This window comes from Triturus cristatus, chromosome 4_1, assembly GCF_964204655.1.
Source record: "Triturus cristatus chromosome 4_1, aTriCri1.1, whole genome shotgun sequence".
Classification (NCBI taxonomy): Eukaryota; Metazoa; Chordata; class Amphibia; order Caudata; family Salamandridae; genus Triturus; species Triturus cristatus.
In genome coordinates, this window is record NC_140585.1 from 173,816,187 (window position 1) to 173,833,493 (window position 17,307).

Here is a 17,307-nt window from a genome sequence, read left to right on the forward strand (position 1 = left end):
GTCCTCACAGTCTCTAGGGTATGCACCCTCCCTCCAGTTCAAAGTCTTTGAAGCGGCTGGGCCTCACAATCGCTCTGCCCGTTTGAGTGCGCCTTACCGGGGTGCCATGATTACCAGACTCATTGCTTGCAGCCGGGCTGTGGCCAAGTTGTTCGCTTCGCCCCACTCTGTCCGGGCTGTGGCCTTCCCCCGTCACTAGCTCTTCCATTTCCATCGACCCCTGGTGTGCTAGCTCCTCACTGTTCTCTTTCTCCAGTCCGCTTCTCCCTTCAGGGTGTTAGTTTCCTTCATTGTCTTTTGTTAGTGTCCCTTGACCTGACTGCTCCATCTCTTCCTCTGGCCAGTTCAGGATCTTGTTGCATTTCGCCATGCGGTCATGGGACCACACGTTCCCATCACTGAGTAAGGCGGCTCTCTCGTATGCCTCTTCTACCTGTAGAGGGGGACTGTACTTGCTATCTCCCTTCTTCTTTCGTACCGCTAGCTTGACTCTCACCCACTCTCCTTTCTCCAGAGTGGCGTTCTTGACCGTCCGTCTCTTGTTGTAATGCTCCGAGTACAGCCTCTGGGCCTTCTCCAGGCTGTGTTGCACTACTGCTGGCGACCAGTTACTCGTTAATGTCTTTTCTCTCCAGATGACATTGTCTTTAGTGAAGGGGTGTCTCCCCCTTAGGATTTTGAAGGGGCTGTACCCCGTCCCTGTGGGGGTGATGCGGTAGGCCCACACTGTTTTCTGAACCTCCTTCTCCCAATCTTTCCCCACCATGATGGCTGCTTGGATAGATCCCATCAGTACTCTGTTAAAGCGCTCCACCTGCCCATTGCTTGCCGGGTGGTACACCGCCGTGTGCAGCAATTTTATCCCATTGCGTTCTGCGTATTTGTTCCATTTGTCCGATCTATATTGGGGTCCATTGTCTGCTTCCATCTCTTCCTGTATGTGAATCTCCGGCCATTTGGAATACTTGTCGACCAGGACACAGAGGTATTGGGGCGTTCCGTGGATGTCCAGCACTGGTCCCAGGATGTCCACCGCCACGTCTTCCCATGGCCCACTTGGTAATGGGAATTTCCCTATCGCCGGCCGTAGTGGGACTAGCGTCTTGTCGGCTCCCTGGCACTGGCCGCACTCTCTCACTTGCCTCTCCACCTGGGCGTCCATTCCGGGCCACCAATACATGTGTTTAGCCCTCGCCTTTGATTTTACGATTCCCAAGTGCCCTTCGTGTAGCATTGCGAGTAATCGGGGGACCACTGTTTCTGGAGGGACCACTTTGTCTCTCCTGTACAGGAATATTCCTTCGTTTCCTACCGATAACTCTTCTTGCACTTCGAAATACTTCCGGAGAGCCTCTCCTAACCGTCTCTTCTCTGGCCATCCCTTTATTATGTGTTCCTTGACCTTGCGGATGTCCTCGTCTTCTTCATACGCTTGTATCCATTCTTGTTTGCTTATCACCCTCTCGGGGTCATCCATTACTGCCACCATCTCGTCTTCTTCGGGCATAATGTCTGGGGCACCTTCCATAGCTGCTGCTCGGCTGAGATAGTCTGCCACTTTGTTCCTCGTCCCCGGGATGTACTCCACATCGTACCGGTACTCCAGCAGTTTGAGTGTCATTTTCGCTATGCGGGGTGTGGCCCCTGCATACCCGCTTGAGGTGAGCACCTTTACCAGTGGCTTGTGGTCTGTTTTCAGCAAGAATCTTGTGCCCCATAGGAATTGGCGATATTTTCCCATCGCCCACACCACCGCTAGCATCTCTTTCTCAATCACACTATATCTCTGCTTCGTGGGTGATAGGGTTCTGGACGCGAAGCTGAGTGTTTCCACCTGTCCATCGCTCCTTTCCTGCATGAGCACAGCTCCTAGGCCTTTCTCGCTGGCATCTGTCGTCAGAATCGACCGACCATGAGGGTCATACCCTTGCAAAGGTACTGCTTGACTGATGTCCTTTTTCAGTGCCTCGAATTCCTTCTGTGTGTCTTCTGTCCATTGGTAGGTTGTTTTGTCCCTTGTTAGTTGTCGAAGGTGATGGGTCTTGGTGGCGAAGTGTGGCACGAATTTGCTGTAGTACTCGGCCATCCCTAAGAAGGACCTCACTTCCTCTGTTGTTGGGTGCGGTCGCCTTGCATATCGCTTCCACATTCGCCCTTTTGGGTGTGATGCCATGACCTCCTATTTCGTGCCCCAGGTAGGTGACTGATGTCATTCCCAGCCTGCACTTTTCCCATTCCGCCGTCAGGCCTTTGTCCTCTAGCACTGAGTACCTTCTCTAACCTCTCGTCGTGGTCTCTTCTGTCTGTCCCCATCACAAGTATGTCGGGAATTTGTGCTTCATTGCTTCCAGTACCGGCCAGCTCCCTGGCGCTGTCAAGAGGACTTGTGTGTCGCCTCCCGGATCTAGTTTGATCCCTAGATCCCCTTGGTCCATCCATCCCAGTACAGAGGGGCCTTTTCTCCGCTATGTACAGCTTGCACTCAGCTTGTCTTCCCCGGAATTCAAAGGTCAGTTTCCGGTACCCTACCATGGGTATTGGATCTCCTGTGTACGTTACCGGCCGAATGTCTGGGGGTTCCAGCTTCGGTCCCAGCGTAGGTTCGAACTGCTCCTTCCATACTGTTCTCTGGATGATGGTGTATGGAGACCCCGAGTCTATTACTATTTGGATGTTCACCCCTGCAATCGTCCTGTCGCATTGGGGTTTGCGGGTTCTCTTCCCGTCTATCCCGAGCACCTGATCCTCAATGCACAGGATCTCCACGTCTTCCTCTTGCTCTTCTTCCTCTCCTTGTATCTCTTGCTCCACATACTTCACCACGGGTCTCTTCGTTTTCCTCCGGCAGACTTTTTCGTAGTGACCCATTATGCCGCAGAACATACACTTCGCCCGGAACGCGGGGCATCTCTTGTCCTGGGCTGCATGTGCGGGACTGCCGCATCTGTAACAGGCTCCATTGTTGTCTTTTGCCTGCTTCCCCGTTTGGCCCGTCTTCCATTTCCACTTCGGGGGTCCTCTGCCCTCCTACGCCGGTTGCCTGCTTCTTCCCTGCGCGTCTGCTTCATCCACTCTGTTCACCATGACTTTGGGGACCACTTCCCGTTTTGCTGCCTCCGCACACCGTTTGGTCAACTCCGCTTTCTTCACCATCTCTATTACGTCTTTCAGAGGCGCCTCGCTATTCACCCACAGTTTATCTTGCACACTTTTATTCGTGGTATGCATGACGATTTGGTCTTTGATGAACTCATCGTGCAGGGCTCCATATTTGCAAGTCACTGCCAGTTTCTTCAAGGCTGCCACGTATTCATCGATGGTTTCTCCCGGCTCCTGTTTCCTCTGTTGGAAGTTGTACCTGTCTATAGAGACACTCACCGCCGGGCAGTAGTGGGCATCAAGGTCCTCCATGGCGTGCTTGAATACATCATCGTCCGCGTTTTGCCTAAGTGGCGGCACTAGATTCTGGTAGACTCTTATGCCTTCCGGGCCTAAATTATGCAGGAGTATTCTTTTCTTCCTCGCGCTGGGGAACTCTTCACCGTTCTCATCTTCGAGGGCCGCCAGGTAGTTATTAAAATATTCCCGCCAGTCCTCCCACTTCATTTGGGGTTCTCCCGGTCTTGGCAGAAATGGTATGAGCGCCGTTAGCGAGGAACCTTGGGTGCTCATCTCTTCCCTCCTACTTCCCTGCTCCTGCTGTCGCTTCTCTTTTGGCCCCCCTTCGCTGCTTGCTGCCGCTTCCGCCAGGGTCTCTGCGACTGGGCTTCCCGTGTGCTTATCGCAGTTGCGCGTCGTCTATAGGCCTCTGCACGTGGTCTGTACCTTGTGTTCACTGCCTCTGCCGCGCTCTTCGTGTGTGTTCTTTGGGGACCGCTCCGCTTCTTGTCCTCCCCTTTTGCTGGTTACTGTTGCCTTGGCCTGTGCTCCCTGTCGGTGGTTCAGGGTCCTTCAGCTGGTTAAGATTGCAGCAATCCCACCCTCGTCGCCACTGTAATGATGCTGGTATGTACCCTCAAGCAGCACAGGATGCAGGCTGTGTAGAACAACACTATTTATTCAGTAACTACAAATATACATTAGAGCGCCGGGCCACACAACCTTCTCGCGCTGCGGCGGGCTCTATCTCCGCGCCTCGCGGCTCGCGCATGCGCAGTGCTCCCGCCCGCGTTCTCCTCTCGCGCGCCGCGTCATCACGCAGCGTGCGAGACTAGAACGCACACTACAGCTGCCCAAAAGAAATCGTATATATGACCCCAAGTGAGGTAAAATGTTTGTACTACGGGCAAGCAGTGTGGACATAGTACTCACGCTATTCAATGCTATCGGGAGGAGCCGGTGGAGGTAAGACTCTGTTCATGGATGCTTCTCCATGATTCTGGCCCTGCGCTTCTTTTTGGAGCAGGGCAAATCACCATCTTCCATGTGAATAAATCTGCCAGAACCAGCCCCATGTCTCAGCCCAGCCCGAATTTCAGGTGTTCTATGACTTGCTGAGCCCATAGTGACGCATACAAGGAGCAAATGGTCAGGGCAGGTGAAAATACGTGGTAAGAAGGGTGTGGCCCATGTTGAGTGACATATCCAGGGCACTGTGTGTTAGGTGTCCAATGGGTCCCGTCATGTAGCCCATAAAAAACATCAGACCGTGTCCTATGATAACCCCCATGTTTGTAGATTATTCAATGTGTTCCAGGGGATATCATCCTTCAGACCACAGATATGGCTACGAACTTGGTAGATCCATTTCTGCTCCCTTAGAAAAAGGGTGTTCTCAGTATTTCGGGCTGTTAGAGAGATAGTCGGCTTGTCCTAGACTGTCCAAAATAAATCATTGTCCGTGTGCTTCTTTTATTTGTAATGTGTGGTCAGATGTGTTGTTGTCCTTTGACACCTAATTGTGGATCTGTGTTCCATTATTCTTATTTTGACTTTTCGTGTTGTCCTCCCAATGTGGATTAAACCACATGGACATTTAATCATATAAATGACGTTGTTAGAGTTGCAGTTGGTGTGCCTGCATTGTTCCCATGGGTGGGTCAATCCAATATCCACGGTTTTCGTATTGGTAGTCTAATGGCAGACGTCACATGCTCCACATCTCGTATGCCCTGTGACTGGGGGGAGTTCCCACATGTTCTCCTGGTTCGGCCAAGCAGTGGGTCTTGCAGATGCATTTCTCAGTCTGGTATGTACCAGTGAGTCACTAATGTTTTGACTTCTTTTGAACAAGAAGAGGGGTTCCTCCATTTGCGTACTATTATCCTTTTGATGCTATTGGAGGTGGTGCTGAAAGTAGTCACACAAACAGCTTTGTTAGTAGTAGGTTTGTCCACTGTCTCCAGAAGCGCTTCGCGGTTGCAGTTGAAAGGACTGCCACTCTGCTGGATTGATGCTGTGAAGGAACTGCTGCCCTGCTGTGCTGACCTGCTGCCCTCCAGCTTTGATGAGAAGGACTGGACCTGCATCTCTTGAACCCAGAATCCCAGAGTGACTCGAATGGCTAGCTTACTGTCCTCCTGATCTGAAGCCTCAGGGACACAACGGGCTTCCAATAACCTTGCACCTTCCCCTGGACTCTGAATCTGTGAGTCTACCCTGCCAAGTGGTGGCACTCCAGTCGTGGACACTGGGAAGGGGGCCTAAGGTGCTGACCAGCCTCTGTAGATCCAGCAGAACGAGGCATCACCTCTGCTGTGTGGCCCTACCCCAAACAGGACTAATGCATCGCTGCTACTGTTTGGATCGGAGCCGACACAGAGACCTGCTTAGCATCGCACCCCGCATTACCTTTGAAACCGCTGCTGAGGGACGCATCCTTAGTGGAGGTCCTCGCATCCCTGTAGGTGGCAGCCTCTGTGAAGACTCCTTACTCGGCATCGCAGCCACACCTCTTCGGATCCCACGCATCGCCCCAATTGCGCAGTGCATTCCAGACGCTAGTCTATGCATCACAAGCCCTAGTTGACGGGATCCTCGATGAGGATGCGGGATCTCACATTGCAGCCATGCTGCATCTTGGAACTGAAGCATCACTTTGGCTGCGCAAAGCCTCTTAATACGGTTCCTCGCAACTGTCGGCAAACCAGGATTTAAGGTACTTTGTTCAGCGGGCCTAACTGGGTCCCTGTAGCCGACCTGTGCTCCATCGCAGTCGGACTGAACTTGTGACTTTGTCCTAGTCCGGCGTGACCAGACATCCACAGTTGGTGCTTTGTGCTTGGCACTATTTTAACAAAAAATATTCTAAATTGAATATCTCCAGTTCTACTAATTGGATGTTTGTTGTTTTGGTATTGTTTCATTCATGAAACATTTCTCTATGTTTCTAAATCTATTGTGGGCAGCTTTTGTGGTGTGTTGTCAGTGTGCTACTATTTAAAGTGTTTTACAAATACTTTACACGTTGCCTCCGAGTTAAGCCCGACTGCTCTGTGCCTAGCACAGGTTCATTTTGGATTTACTTGTGAATTCACCCTGAGAAGGATCGTGGCTGCTACTTAGCCAGGCTCACACCCTCGTCAACCAACAACCCAATTTTTTATATATTGGAAAAATAAACTAATGCTATTTCACATGAGGAGTGAGAGGAAGCTGCACAGTTGTATGCAATTTTTCAGAATTTAGCATGAAGTATTTTCAAAGGATGAAAAAGTGAAGCAGATGTGGTTGCCCCATTATGCAGCTATGTGAAACTACATTGTGAATTAAGCATAAATGCAAATAATACCTTAATTTTGAGAGGTGAAAAATATCTACTAAGAGGGAGTGAAAAGAAAATTGAATAACCTTGACCATGATGGACACTTAGGGCACTCACTTACCATAAGACACTTTAAAGACAAGTGTGGTGGCTAGGTATGAGTAATTGTATAAAAAGAATGGATAGAAAAAACTTTAGGAACTAGAGCTCTCGGTGCGATTTCTCCTGATGGTCAACCGAATCGGGACCCACACCCACCCCCCTAGGCCATGTCAAAACCTCAATCATCTTGGATGACAAACTCATGATGACCAAACAGGTGAACGTAATAACCTCTTCCTGCTTCTGTATATTCTCCTCTAGATATTCTAATGGCTTCTTACAAACACCAGACACACAGTCACCCAGCCCAACATCATCAGTAGAGTGTACTACGGTAGCGCACTCTACACCAGTATCTCAAACCAACTCATACAAATACCACTGCCAGCCTCATCAGCAACATCCCCCGCAGTGCACACACCATGCCCCACCTCAGATAGCTACATTGGCTACCCATCCAGTGCGACTGCTAACTCAAACTGCTCGCCCACGCCAACAAAGCCCTCCACAATGCCGGACCTTCATACCTCAACCGCTGCCTTAACTTCCACCATCTAGCTAGGCAACTGACTCCGCCACTCTCTGCCTTGCACAGATACCACACATCAGCAGAAGCAAAATAGGTGGATGGTCTTCTTCCTACATCACAGCCAAAACCTGGAACAACCTTCCTCATCACATCAGGACCTCCCCATCTCTACTAGAGTTCCTCAAAAAAATGAAGACCTGGCTGTTCGACTTGGAGCTCCGATCGGACTACACATCTGCTCTAGTGCCTGGATACCCCTTTGAGTGATGAGTGTGCTATACAAATCCTTATAACATGACATAACATGAATTAGTCCAACCAATATCTTTTGTTTCTGCAATAACATTCAGAATTTTGGTCATACATGCATTTTTTTATCGTTACTTTATATTGGTAAAAAGATGGGATGTGCTATATAGTGACATTTTAGACATTTCATTTGGTTGATCTATATATTTATTCACCAAAACATATTTCCATTTCAAAGTCGTGGCTGGCATTAATTGCGAGTAGGGGGGTAGGGGGAAGCGTGGGGAAGGTAGGGTTAAAAAACGTACCTGTCCTGGCTGGGTCCTGCGTTTTCTCAGCCTGCTCCTGATCTCCTGCCTCCAGCAGGAACAGGAAGCAGGCAGCCTCTCCTCCCCCCCCCCCCCCCCCCAAGCAAATCACAACGCTGCAATGGTAGCGTTGTAATTGGTGGGGACTGAGCCCAGCCAGGGGCTTGCGGGGTGGCCATTTTCTCCACATAGGCTGCATTGCAGCCTGCATGGAGAAAGGGCAGAGTGGGCATGACTTGTTTGGGCAGCCCCAGAGGGCTGACCAAACAGTCACCGCGCCCTCAGGAGTGGGTACACCACTCCTCCCCTGCTCGCAGATCAGCCCCGCCGGCCCACAACCAAACCCTTCTGCTTTCTCGCAGTGCGAGAAGCAGAAATATAAAATCGTAGTTATTACCATTTTAGGTTTCTGCTTCTTGCACTGTGAGAAAGCAGTGGGGCAACGCTCCTCCACCCTAATGGAGGAGCCGCCCCTGCCACTTCAGCCACATTTACCGTATAATTCTGGTTGGAGGAAAGTAGAGTGATATTCTTTTATGTTAACCCACTTGGGTAAAATACATATGTTATTCATTTTGTAAACATTTTTTTCAGTTGTTATTATTGTGAACAAAAGAATGTTATATTGTACTAATTTGTGGAAATTTCTACCATGATCAATTGTCATGACATCATGGGAACCAGCGATCTCTGAGGTCACAGGATTCCAAGGGTCTCTATGACTGTTGACCGAGAGCAGGTGAGGAAACTCCTGTGGTGGTGTTGGTGATATATTAAACTTCAAATAGTACATTATCCAGTCATCAGTGCTTACATAAAGTTACATCTAGTTTCCCTATTAATAAAATACCATAATGAAGTGACATCTTCAACTACAACAATATGGACCCTGCGAGTAGAGCTTCCTTGCTGAAAAGACCGCATAAGAATTAAACTCTACCTTCAAAGAGGAGTGCACGAAAATTAGTGAGAGGGTGAAGATTGCATTGTAAGTGGTTTACCTGAAAGGGTATATGCAGCAAAATGTTGGACAGCAGATACTTTTGAGAATGAGACATTATTTTCATTGCATTTTCAGAGAAGCTAGTGCATGTGTATGTCTTTATTTTGTGAAAAAGCTGTATATCAACAAGATGGTATCATGATGGCAAAGAAAACCAAATGGCACCCTGGGGCATTACCTTGGACCTCGTGCCCTGGGTGCCATGTTGCCCCCATGGGTGCCATGCTGGCCCGGGGGTGCTATATTACCATTTACCTCTGTTGTTGACATAATAGACCACCAAGGAAATTAATATTGCTGGATGTAAAGTTCTGTCGCTAGAATATCTTTGCCCGAATATTGTCTGGCAAACATATTATGCTCTATTGTGTTTTTTGCTGAATGCATTTGATTTTCTATCCAACAGGGAGCACATTACTGGAAAGGTCAAGAATAAAAGGACAGTTAGAAGATGCAAGCAGGACATATCTCCTAAGTCAGGGGGCAGTGGTCCTATCTTATAAATGATATCACTCAGGATTTTAACACCCATGAGGCATAGTGCCTGCATAAGTGCAATGCAACATCCTTTGTACTGGTATCATTGTGGGTGCAGTACTACAGACATAACAACATCCAACCTACTAATCATTGCATGAAGGTGTTGAAGTTGTTGTTGATTCCCAGTCCATAAAATTATTTCCAGTACCACCAGATTTCATAAACTTGTGGGGGCAGCCTCCACACCACTGAACCAATTCCTCCCTGTGAGCTGTTGCTCTCTGCTTGGCATCATGGAGAACCCCCAAATATTATATACAAAAATATTGCCACATTGGAGTTAATAATAAAAACCACCAAATAGCAAAATATTTTAGTAGGCAATACTCAAAACTTGATATTTTACTCAAACTACAGTTCTGGACATGATATGCTAATGTGCAACTAGACAGAAAGATGGCAACTCAATCTAAGATTCTACCTCGAAGCCCACACTTTAAGGTAGTATTAAAATAAATATAATGCAGTCATTTGTTTCAAAGTCTATGTTGAGATAGAGCTGAAGGGGGTGCTTGAAGCCTTTCACAAGTTGAATGTTGGGTTTCTCAATGCAACAAGCTTCTCTATTAGAGATACATCCATTTTCTAATCATCATCCTTTCATTACAGGTAAAAGGCAGTTTGGGGATGAATATTGTCAGCATCATCTGTGCTGGCACTGAAATAATTATTGTTCCAATGGATCTAGCAGTTGATACTGCCAATCGCTGTCCATATGGATTTTGTGTAAGTAAACCATATCAAAGTCAGATATTACTATATTGACTGGGGCTTGTTTGTTCTTACATCATCTTGTTCCATTATTCATTACTTACAAATTCTCCATAGTAAATGAATGATAAGCTGGTTAATTTAGAGCTGGGAGAATGTGGAGTATCAGCAAAAAAATTGCATATTTACTGCCTGTCAAACTTGCAGTTCTTCCACGCCATTTAGACATGAGGGAAGAGGAGAGTTTGCACCAACAGGCTCAGCTGAGGCTGCTGGTGCAAACCCTTGACCTAATGGCCTGTCTGCCCCTGGGCTGCCAAGGCATAGGGACAGGCATCCAGAGCTATTAAGGGTGGGAAGACCATCACAAGAGTTCTGTGCCCGGGACTCCCATGCAAGGTGGTCCCGGGCTAAGGAAATAAACCAGTGGCTTCAACATGTAGTGAGAAGGCTCTATACACATTGGGTCAAAGATTGCTTGTTTTAAAAAAAAACTCTCGTACAGAAACGCTGATCAGTATCAAAACAACAAGGTTGCCCGCTTGGAAATTCCTTCTCCTACACTTTAGACACTTCACTGTCTATTCCATTGAAGGCTTCAAAGTCCCCTGAGCTAGTGGGCTGGCTGACTGTCTGCAAAACTAAAGTGAGTCCAAAAGTGTTCTACCCATCACAGGCTTTCACTTGTAGAAATGTTTTCTGGGTTAGGATATATCCTACAAAGCTTCACCATTATAGAACCCTAACTTGACACATGAATCAAATTTAACATCACAAATAGCTGGTAATGTATCTAGTTATTAATGATGTAAATACAAAAAATGTGTGATATCAGTAAAACACAAGGTAAATGGCAAGCTAAGTCTTTCAGCTGAGATTAACAAATGAGTTCCATTAATTTTGGTAGCATTAACATCTTCTTATAACCCTAGTATATCTCAATGATGATTAAGCACAAAATAATGTGGAATATTGAGTAGTTTGCACTAGCAGTATTGCCAAGCATTTATACTGAATGGGATACAGAATTATTTAGAGCATGAATAAGACAGTGGTAAAAGAAGGAGAAGGTAATTGAATGGCTTTTGAAGCCTATGCCACAAAATCGGTGCATCGCAGCTATTCGAGCAAGTGCCTGAGAAAAACTCAATGCTGTGATCCTGAATTAAAAAACAAAAGAGACAGATATATTTAAATATTTATGGGGTTAGATATACATTGGGACCTCAAATTTGGAGCATTCACAGTTAATAGGTGTTCAAAATTACACAACTGTAAGGGAGACTGAAATACTATCTGTAAGAAATTGGGTTACTGGTTGAGGGGGGTGAAACCCTAGTCAAGCTGCAATCACAATCCTTGTCAGGATGAGGCACAAGAAAACCGCAAATTATCCTGGGCTCAACCCTCTGGTATCTTGGCACAGAGCAGTCAGGCTTAACTCGGATGCAATGTGTTAAGTATTTATGTAGCACTTTAAACAGTAATAGTGTGAAAAAACACAACACAAAAAATTTAATAAATGAAACAAGACCAGAACAAAAATCCTATCCGTAGAATCTGAGATGTCACAAGTTTTCAGTGACAATTGCACCAAAAAGTCGGACCGGTACAAAGTCACAAGTTCTGGCCAACAGCAATGGAGCACAGGCTAGCTACAAGGACCCAGATAGGCCCACTGAACAAGAGTACCTTAAATTGTGCTCGCAGAGCGTTGCGGCCTCCAGGGCCGAGGATGCTTTGCACAGCCGAGGCGATGCATTGATGCAAGCTCCTGCATTACGTTTAGGATCCTGTCACAAGTGCTTACAATGTGAAGCCTGGCATCGAAGATGCATAACGCAGCCGAAGCGATGCACCAGTTCTGAAGAGCTGTGAGACTGCGATGCGAGAATCTGCATCATCAACAAGGGATTTGTGATGTTAGAGCCTGCATCAGGAAAGCTCTGAGCAGGCGGCAATTTCTATGCAGGCTGTGAGGTCGATGTGGAGATCTTGTGTCAAGAGAACCCTCACAGCAGATGGGATGTGTTAGTCCTGCTCTGGATTACCCCGCTCAGCAGACTGTATGCTTCGGTTCTGCTTGGTACACAGTTGGGCTGGTAGATCACCTTCAGGCCAACTTCCAAGGGTCCAGGACTGAGGTGGCCCCACTTAGACTCATAGATGGCAGGTGTTGAGTTCAAATTTGTTGGAGCCTTCTGTCCCTGAGGTTCTAGTCAAGAGTCATGCCAAATAGCCCTTAGATTCACTCTAGGGTCCTTGGTTTCAACAGATGCAGTTCCAGTCTTTCTGACCCAGCCAAGAGGACCGTAGGCTGCAGGTCAGCACATAAGGGCCGCAGTATCTGCAGAGCAGCATCCACAGGTCAAGAAGTATACTGAAGAGTTGGTGCCTGGGGTTCCCTATTTATACCTGGGCCTTCCTTTGAAGTTGGAGAAGCTTTTAGAGGTTTCCCTTTTAGTTCCACAGGCTTCCTGTGTCATGTCCTTTAGGCTAGTCCTGTCATGTATACCCCTTTTTACATACATTGTCCTATCCACACGACAATAACGGTTCTGAACAGTTGACCTTTTACCTAGTAGCTCACTTCTGTCTCATCGACACCAGCTCTTAGTATTCTATTCTTATCCCTGTACATGACGTACATAAACATATCCTTAGGCACAGCATAATTACTCTGTACAAGGGTCACCACCTTTTTTTCATCCTTGGCCAACAGCCAGCTGTGCATGATCGCATTTGTTTGGAAAAACATTCATGATTGTTTTTAAAACATTTATGATTGTTTTCAAAACATATCGATTCTAGAAGAAAGCTCGAAGTGACCACTCTAGTATATAAGACCCTCATTCCCCCTGCAAATTAGAGTAGAATTCCTTCCAAGCTGACACGTGGTCCTGCATGCTGAATCTTCGACACCCAGCAGTCTGACATTCCTTGAGGGGGTATCATCCTTGAAGCAGAGACGGGGTCCTTCATTCTCAACCATCAGGTGAGGGGGATGGTTCTTCCCTCGGGGATTCTTGGCTACATACATTTATATATACATGCTACACATACAGATCTAGGCTAAGTACATTTAGGCAAATTACTTGGGGCGCACATTTTAGGAATATGTAAGTGCTACTGTTAACTGAGCTGCATATGTTAATCTTATTAGCACTATGGTAGAAATGTATCTACTATTTACTATATTGGTCCTTAAAATCTTTCATATGCTTCTGTCTACTGATGGACGCAGCACATATGTTTTACACAAAAATGACGCTGGCCCAATGAATACTTATTGAAACGTCCTAATCTGAGAATACACAAGCACGAGTGACTGAGCAAAAAGTAATGTACTGTTTTCCATGATCCCTGAGGAATTGGGGTTGTCATGTTCAGTGGTTGCCAGAACTTCCTACACCACTGTAAGATACAGGGAGATGGTAGTGGCACTGTAGAGCTAGCTGGTCTAACGGCATACATATCCTGTGGGGTGACCAGAAGCAGTTGGGACACGAAACCCTTAGTTTAGGTCATCCAAAACGCGCAGGTCCTGGGGTTTCCTAGGAACTACACAACACCTGCTTTCTCTGCCCTGGCTCCAGACTAACTACAGGCGGTATGCAGCCCTTTGTGTAGAGGCAGGACACAGCCTATTCAAGTGTAAGAAGGGCTTTGCCCAGCTCTGCCCTCCCATCCTGCCATTGATGGCCAATCCAGGCATACCTAGGCTCCTATTGTGTGTGGCTGCCTTTGAGGAAAACCCAAAACCCAACTACTAACTATACCCAGTCATGTGACCCAGAGAAAAGCTGAATGCACTTGATGGGTAAAGAAGGAAAATGCCAACTTTCTAAAAGTGGCATTTCAGAATTGTAATTTTAAAATCCGACTTCACCGTGAGAGAGGGGTTTGCATTACAATTCCAAAGACACCAAATTAGAACTGGTTACCTGCTCTCATTTGGAAATGATCACCTATTAAATGCAATAAGGTAACTCCAAGGTTATCCAATGGCAGAGGCAGGCCGTGCAGTAGGGAAACACAAATGTAAGTTTTTTAAAACTAAACCATGCATATCCCATTGTTTAAATACACTGTACCTTGCCCTCTTGGCAGTCCAGGATCTGCCCAAGAGGTGACTTACATTTTTTAAAAGGAAGGTATGGGTTGGGCAAAAGGTTTATATTTTGCCAGGTCACAATGGCAGTTTAAAACTGCACACACAGGCTGCAATGGCAGACCTGAGAAATGTTTAAAGTGTTACTTCAGTGGGTGACACTGTCATTGCTGCAGGTGCACTAGCAGCATTTATTTTACGGGCCCTTGGCACAGGTAGACTCACTTTACTAGGGACTTAGAAGTATATTAAATATGCCAATGGGGTATAAGCCGATGTTACCATATTTTAAGGAGAGAGCACAAGTACTTTAGCACTGGTTAGCCTTGGTAAAGTGTGCAGAGTCCCAACTCCAGCATAAACAAAATCCGCAAACAGGAGGGCTGAAGGGCAAACTGTTAGGAGGAAAACCACGCCAAGGATGGCAGGTCAAGCACTAGCCAACATACATATAAAAAAGACAAGAATTACAGATGTTTAGGAATTTTACTCATTTTACAAGAGGGCTATATTTCAGCTTTCTGAGTAACATTTAATGGTAACTATGCATTTTATAAACATGTGGAATTCTCTAAACCAGGATTGTCCAATGAAGTTTCAGGAGGGCCGGATTCAGGCAACAATTTCAGGATATCCACTGACTATGTACATTATTTCCAATTTAATAATATGTAATTTTATCTTATGACAATATCCTAACCATCTGACCATCGATTACCTCTCCTGTAACTATTTCATATTGCTCTAAATCTTTTCAGGTACAGGTGTTATGTTGTTGCCTATTTGTAGGAGGCTGGCTCTATATATGCTATACCAAAGTAAGATATAGTGTGCACAGAGTACGAGTCCACAGAGGTATAACAGAGACTAAATTAGAATAGTACTAACCGCTGTCTTTGTGGTAGTGTGGGCGAGCAGTTAGGCTTTTCCATAGAGGGTGTGTTAAGCATTTGTTTTCACTCAATCCAGGACTGATACACACACTCAGACAGAATCAAGACTAATTAGGCAAGTATAAACAAAAGTATACTTATGTTTTTTTTTAGAACCAAGCGAGACTTAGCACAGATAAGTAACATACACTTCTCAAATGCAAGACTGTTCAAGGAAATGCAGTTGTGGTTGAATTTGCAGTTGTTACAGGTTTGTACTACTTTGAAATGCAGTTTGAATTACACAACTACTTTCCGATTACTTTTGGATTACTTTTGATTACTTTGAGTACTGGGGTGGTATGCCTAGATATCACACCGTAGGTTCGTGCAATACAAGTTAAGTACAACTTTTTAAACTTTGAAAATCAGTTCACTTTTCTCCATATACTAACAGTTACACTCATTTTTAGACCCAAAACCTTATAAGATGGGTTCCTATGGGGGAAAATGGTTATCAATTCAATAATCTTTATTCTCGGTCATTTAGACCATCAAAGATAAAAATACAGTACATTTTGTTTTAAAAAATTGGGAGTTAACAATGTTTTAAGCAGATTCAATCACTCAATAACCTTCAAAAATTTCATAGTTCAAAACATTAAAAAACATTAAAAGAGTCATAAAAGATACACCGATGTCTTAATACTTTAAACAGAGGCCCCCGCTTTTAAGATGCGAGATCGAACATACCACATGGCCATTAAATACTTTGATAGTGCAAAAACAATCGGAGGTGACAAGTCAGTTTTGAGGATTCTAAACGCGGGCAAATATTTCCTAAAGCCCATGTTTTTAAGAATAGGTAGAAGCCAGTATCTCCTCGCTCTTTGGTAAGCTCTGCAAAAGAGAACCACATGTTGGTCACTCTCATGAGGGCATGTGCAGGCAGGACACTGCTCTTCCACTGAGGGCCTGGACCAAGAACTGGTGAAGGCCCTCAAAGGGAGAGATCCGTATCTCCATTGTAGGTATAATTTTCTTGCCAGCACAGGACCCATTCCATCCAATACACTTTCCATTTGGTAGGAATCTTTCAGTTGTATAAATATGTGGGTCAGTGATCCCACCCGTGTATTATCTATATCAGTGGTCAACTTTGACTGATAATAGAATTGTGAAAGTGCCTTTCGAGAGGTCCTCTTACATGAGTTAGCAGGGTCGATCCATAATTCGGAAAGACCTAAGCTTTCACATGTACTCCTTATATATTTTAACCAGGGGATATTGCAAATATTTGGTAAAGCCATAAACTCTTGGAGCTCTCTTCTGTAATCACCCAGTTCCTGGCTGCTCCATATTCTTCGCCAAAAGGCCAGGGGCTTCAGCCCTAACTCCTCGGCAATTGGCCTTAGACCTAGATCCAATCTCAGGGGAAACAGTGGGGTACTCGAAGGGAGGGCCACTAACTGCCTAAGAAACCTGTTCTCAGTAGTTGTTAGATTTTTTGCAGAAACATGGCCCCAAAGTTCCGCCCCATATACGACTGAGCCCCGAGCTTGGGATTTGTAAATCTGTATCATAGGGCCCAGTGGGCGATATATAGATTTACCCGCCATTCTTAGAATTCCCCCCGCCTTCTGTGATAATTTCAAATTTGCCTTAGTCAGATAAGTCCCCCATGTCATTTTCTCATTCAGGGTAACCCCCAAATATTGGAATGTGGAGACCCTCTCCAATCGCACCTTGCCTAGGAGAGGGTTTGGACGTGTTGAAGGTGTTTGGTTCAAAATCATAAATTTTGTCTTGGAGGCGTTGATTTCAAGACCCCTCTCAGTACAAAATTCCAGGAACCCGTCCACTATCCTTTGAATTCCCATGGGGGATTTGGAGAGCAGCAGGGTGTCGTCTGCAAACATTACAGCAGGCACCCTGCTGCCGTTCAATTTGGGAGCGTCGATGTCTTTTAACCTGGACAAATGGGCGATTACCCCGTTGACAAAGAGGCAGAACAGGGTGGGTGCTAATACACATCCCTGCCTCACCCCCCTGTCAACGGGGAATCTTTCTGTTAAGCCCCCCATCCGGCCACACCTGACCTGCGCAAAGTTGTCCTGGTGTAATTTAATCAGTATAGCCAGGATGTCTAACGGGACTCCCATGTCGCCGAGGACGTTCC

The 17,307-nt window shown here is 46.1% G+C and overlaps 1 protein-coding gene across 6 annotated transcripts in view; it reads left to right on the forward strand.

Annotated features, from left to right (window-relative positions):
• The window catches only part of LOC146853832 (membrane-spanning 4-domains subfamily A member 4A-like), a 242,673-nt gene that overhangs the window by 142,269 nt on the left and 83,097 nt on the right, over positions 1-17,307 (forward strand). For all 6 annotated transcript variants that reach the window (XM_085650405.1, XM_085650409.1, XM_085650404.1 and 3 more), the window contains one exon: positions 10,044-10,160. In XM_085650405.1, coding sequence (XP_085506531.1) covers positions 10,044-10,160 — 117 coding nt within the window. The remainder of the gene's footprint in view (positions 1-10,043; positions 10,161-17,307) is intronic.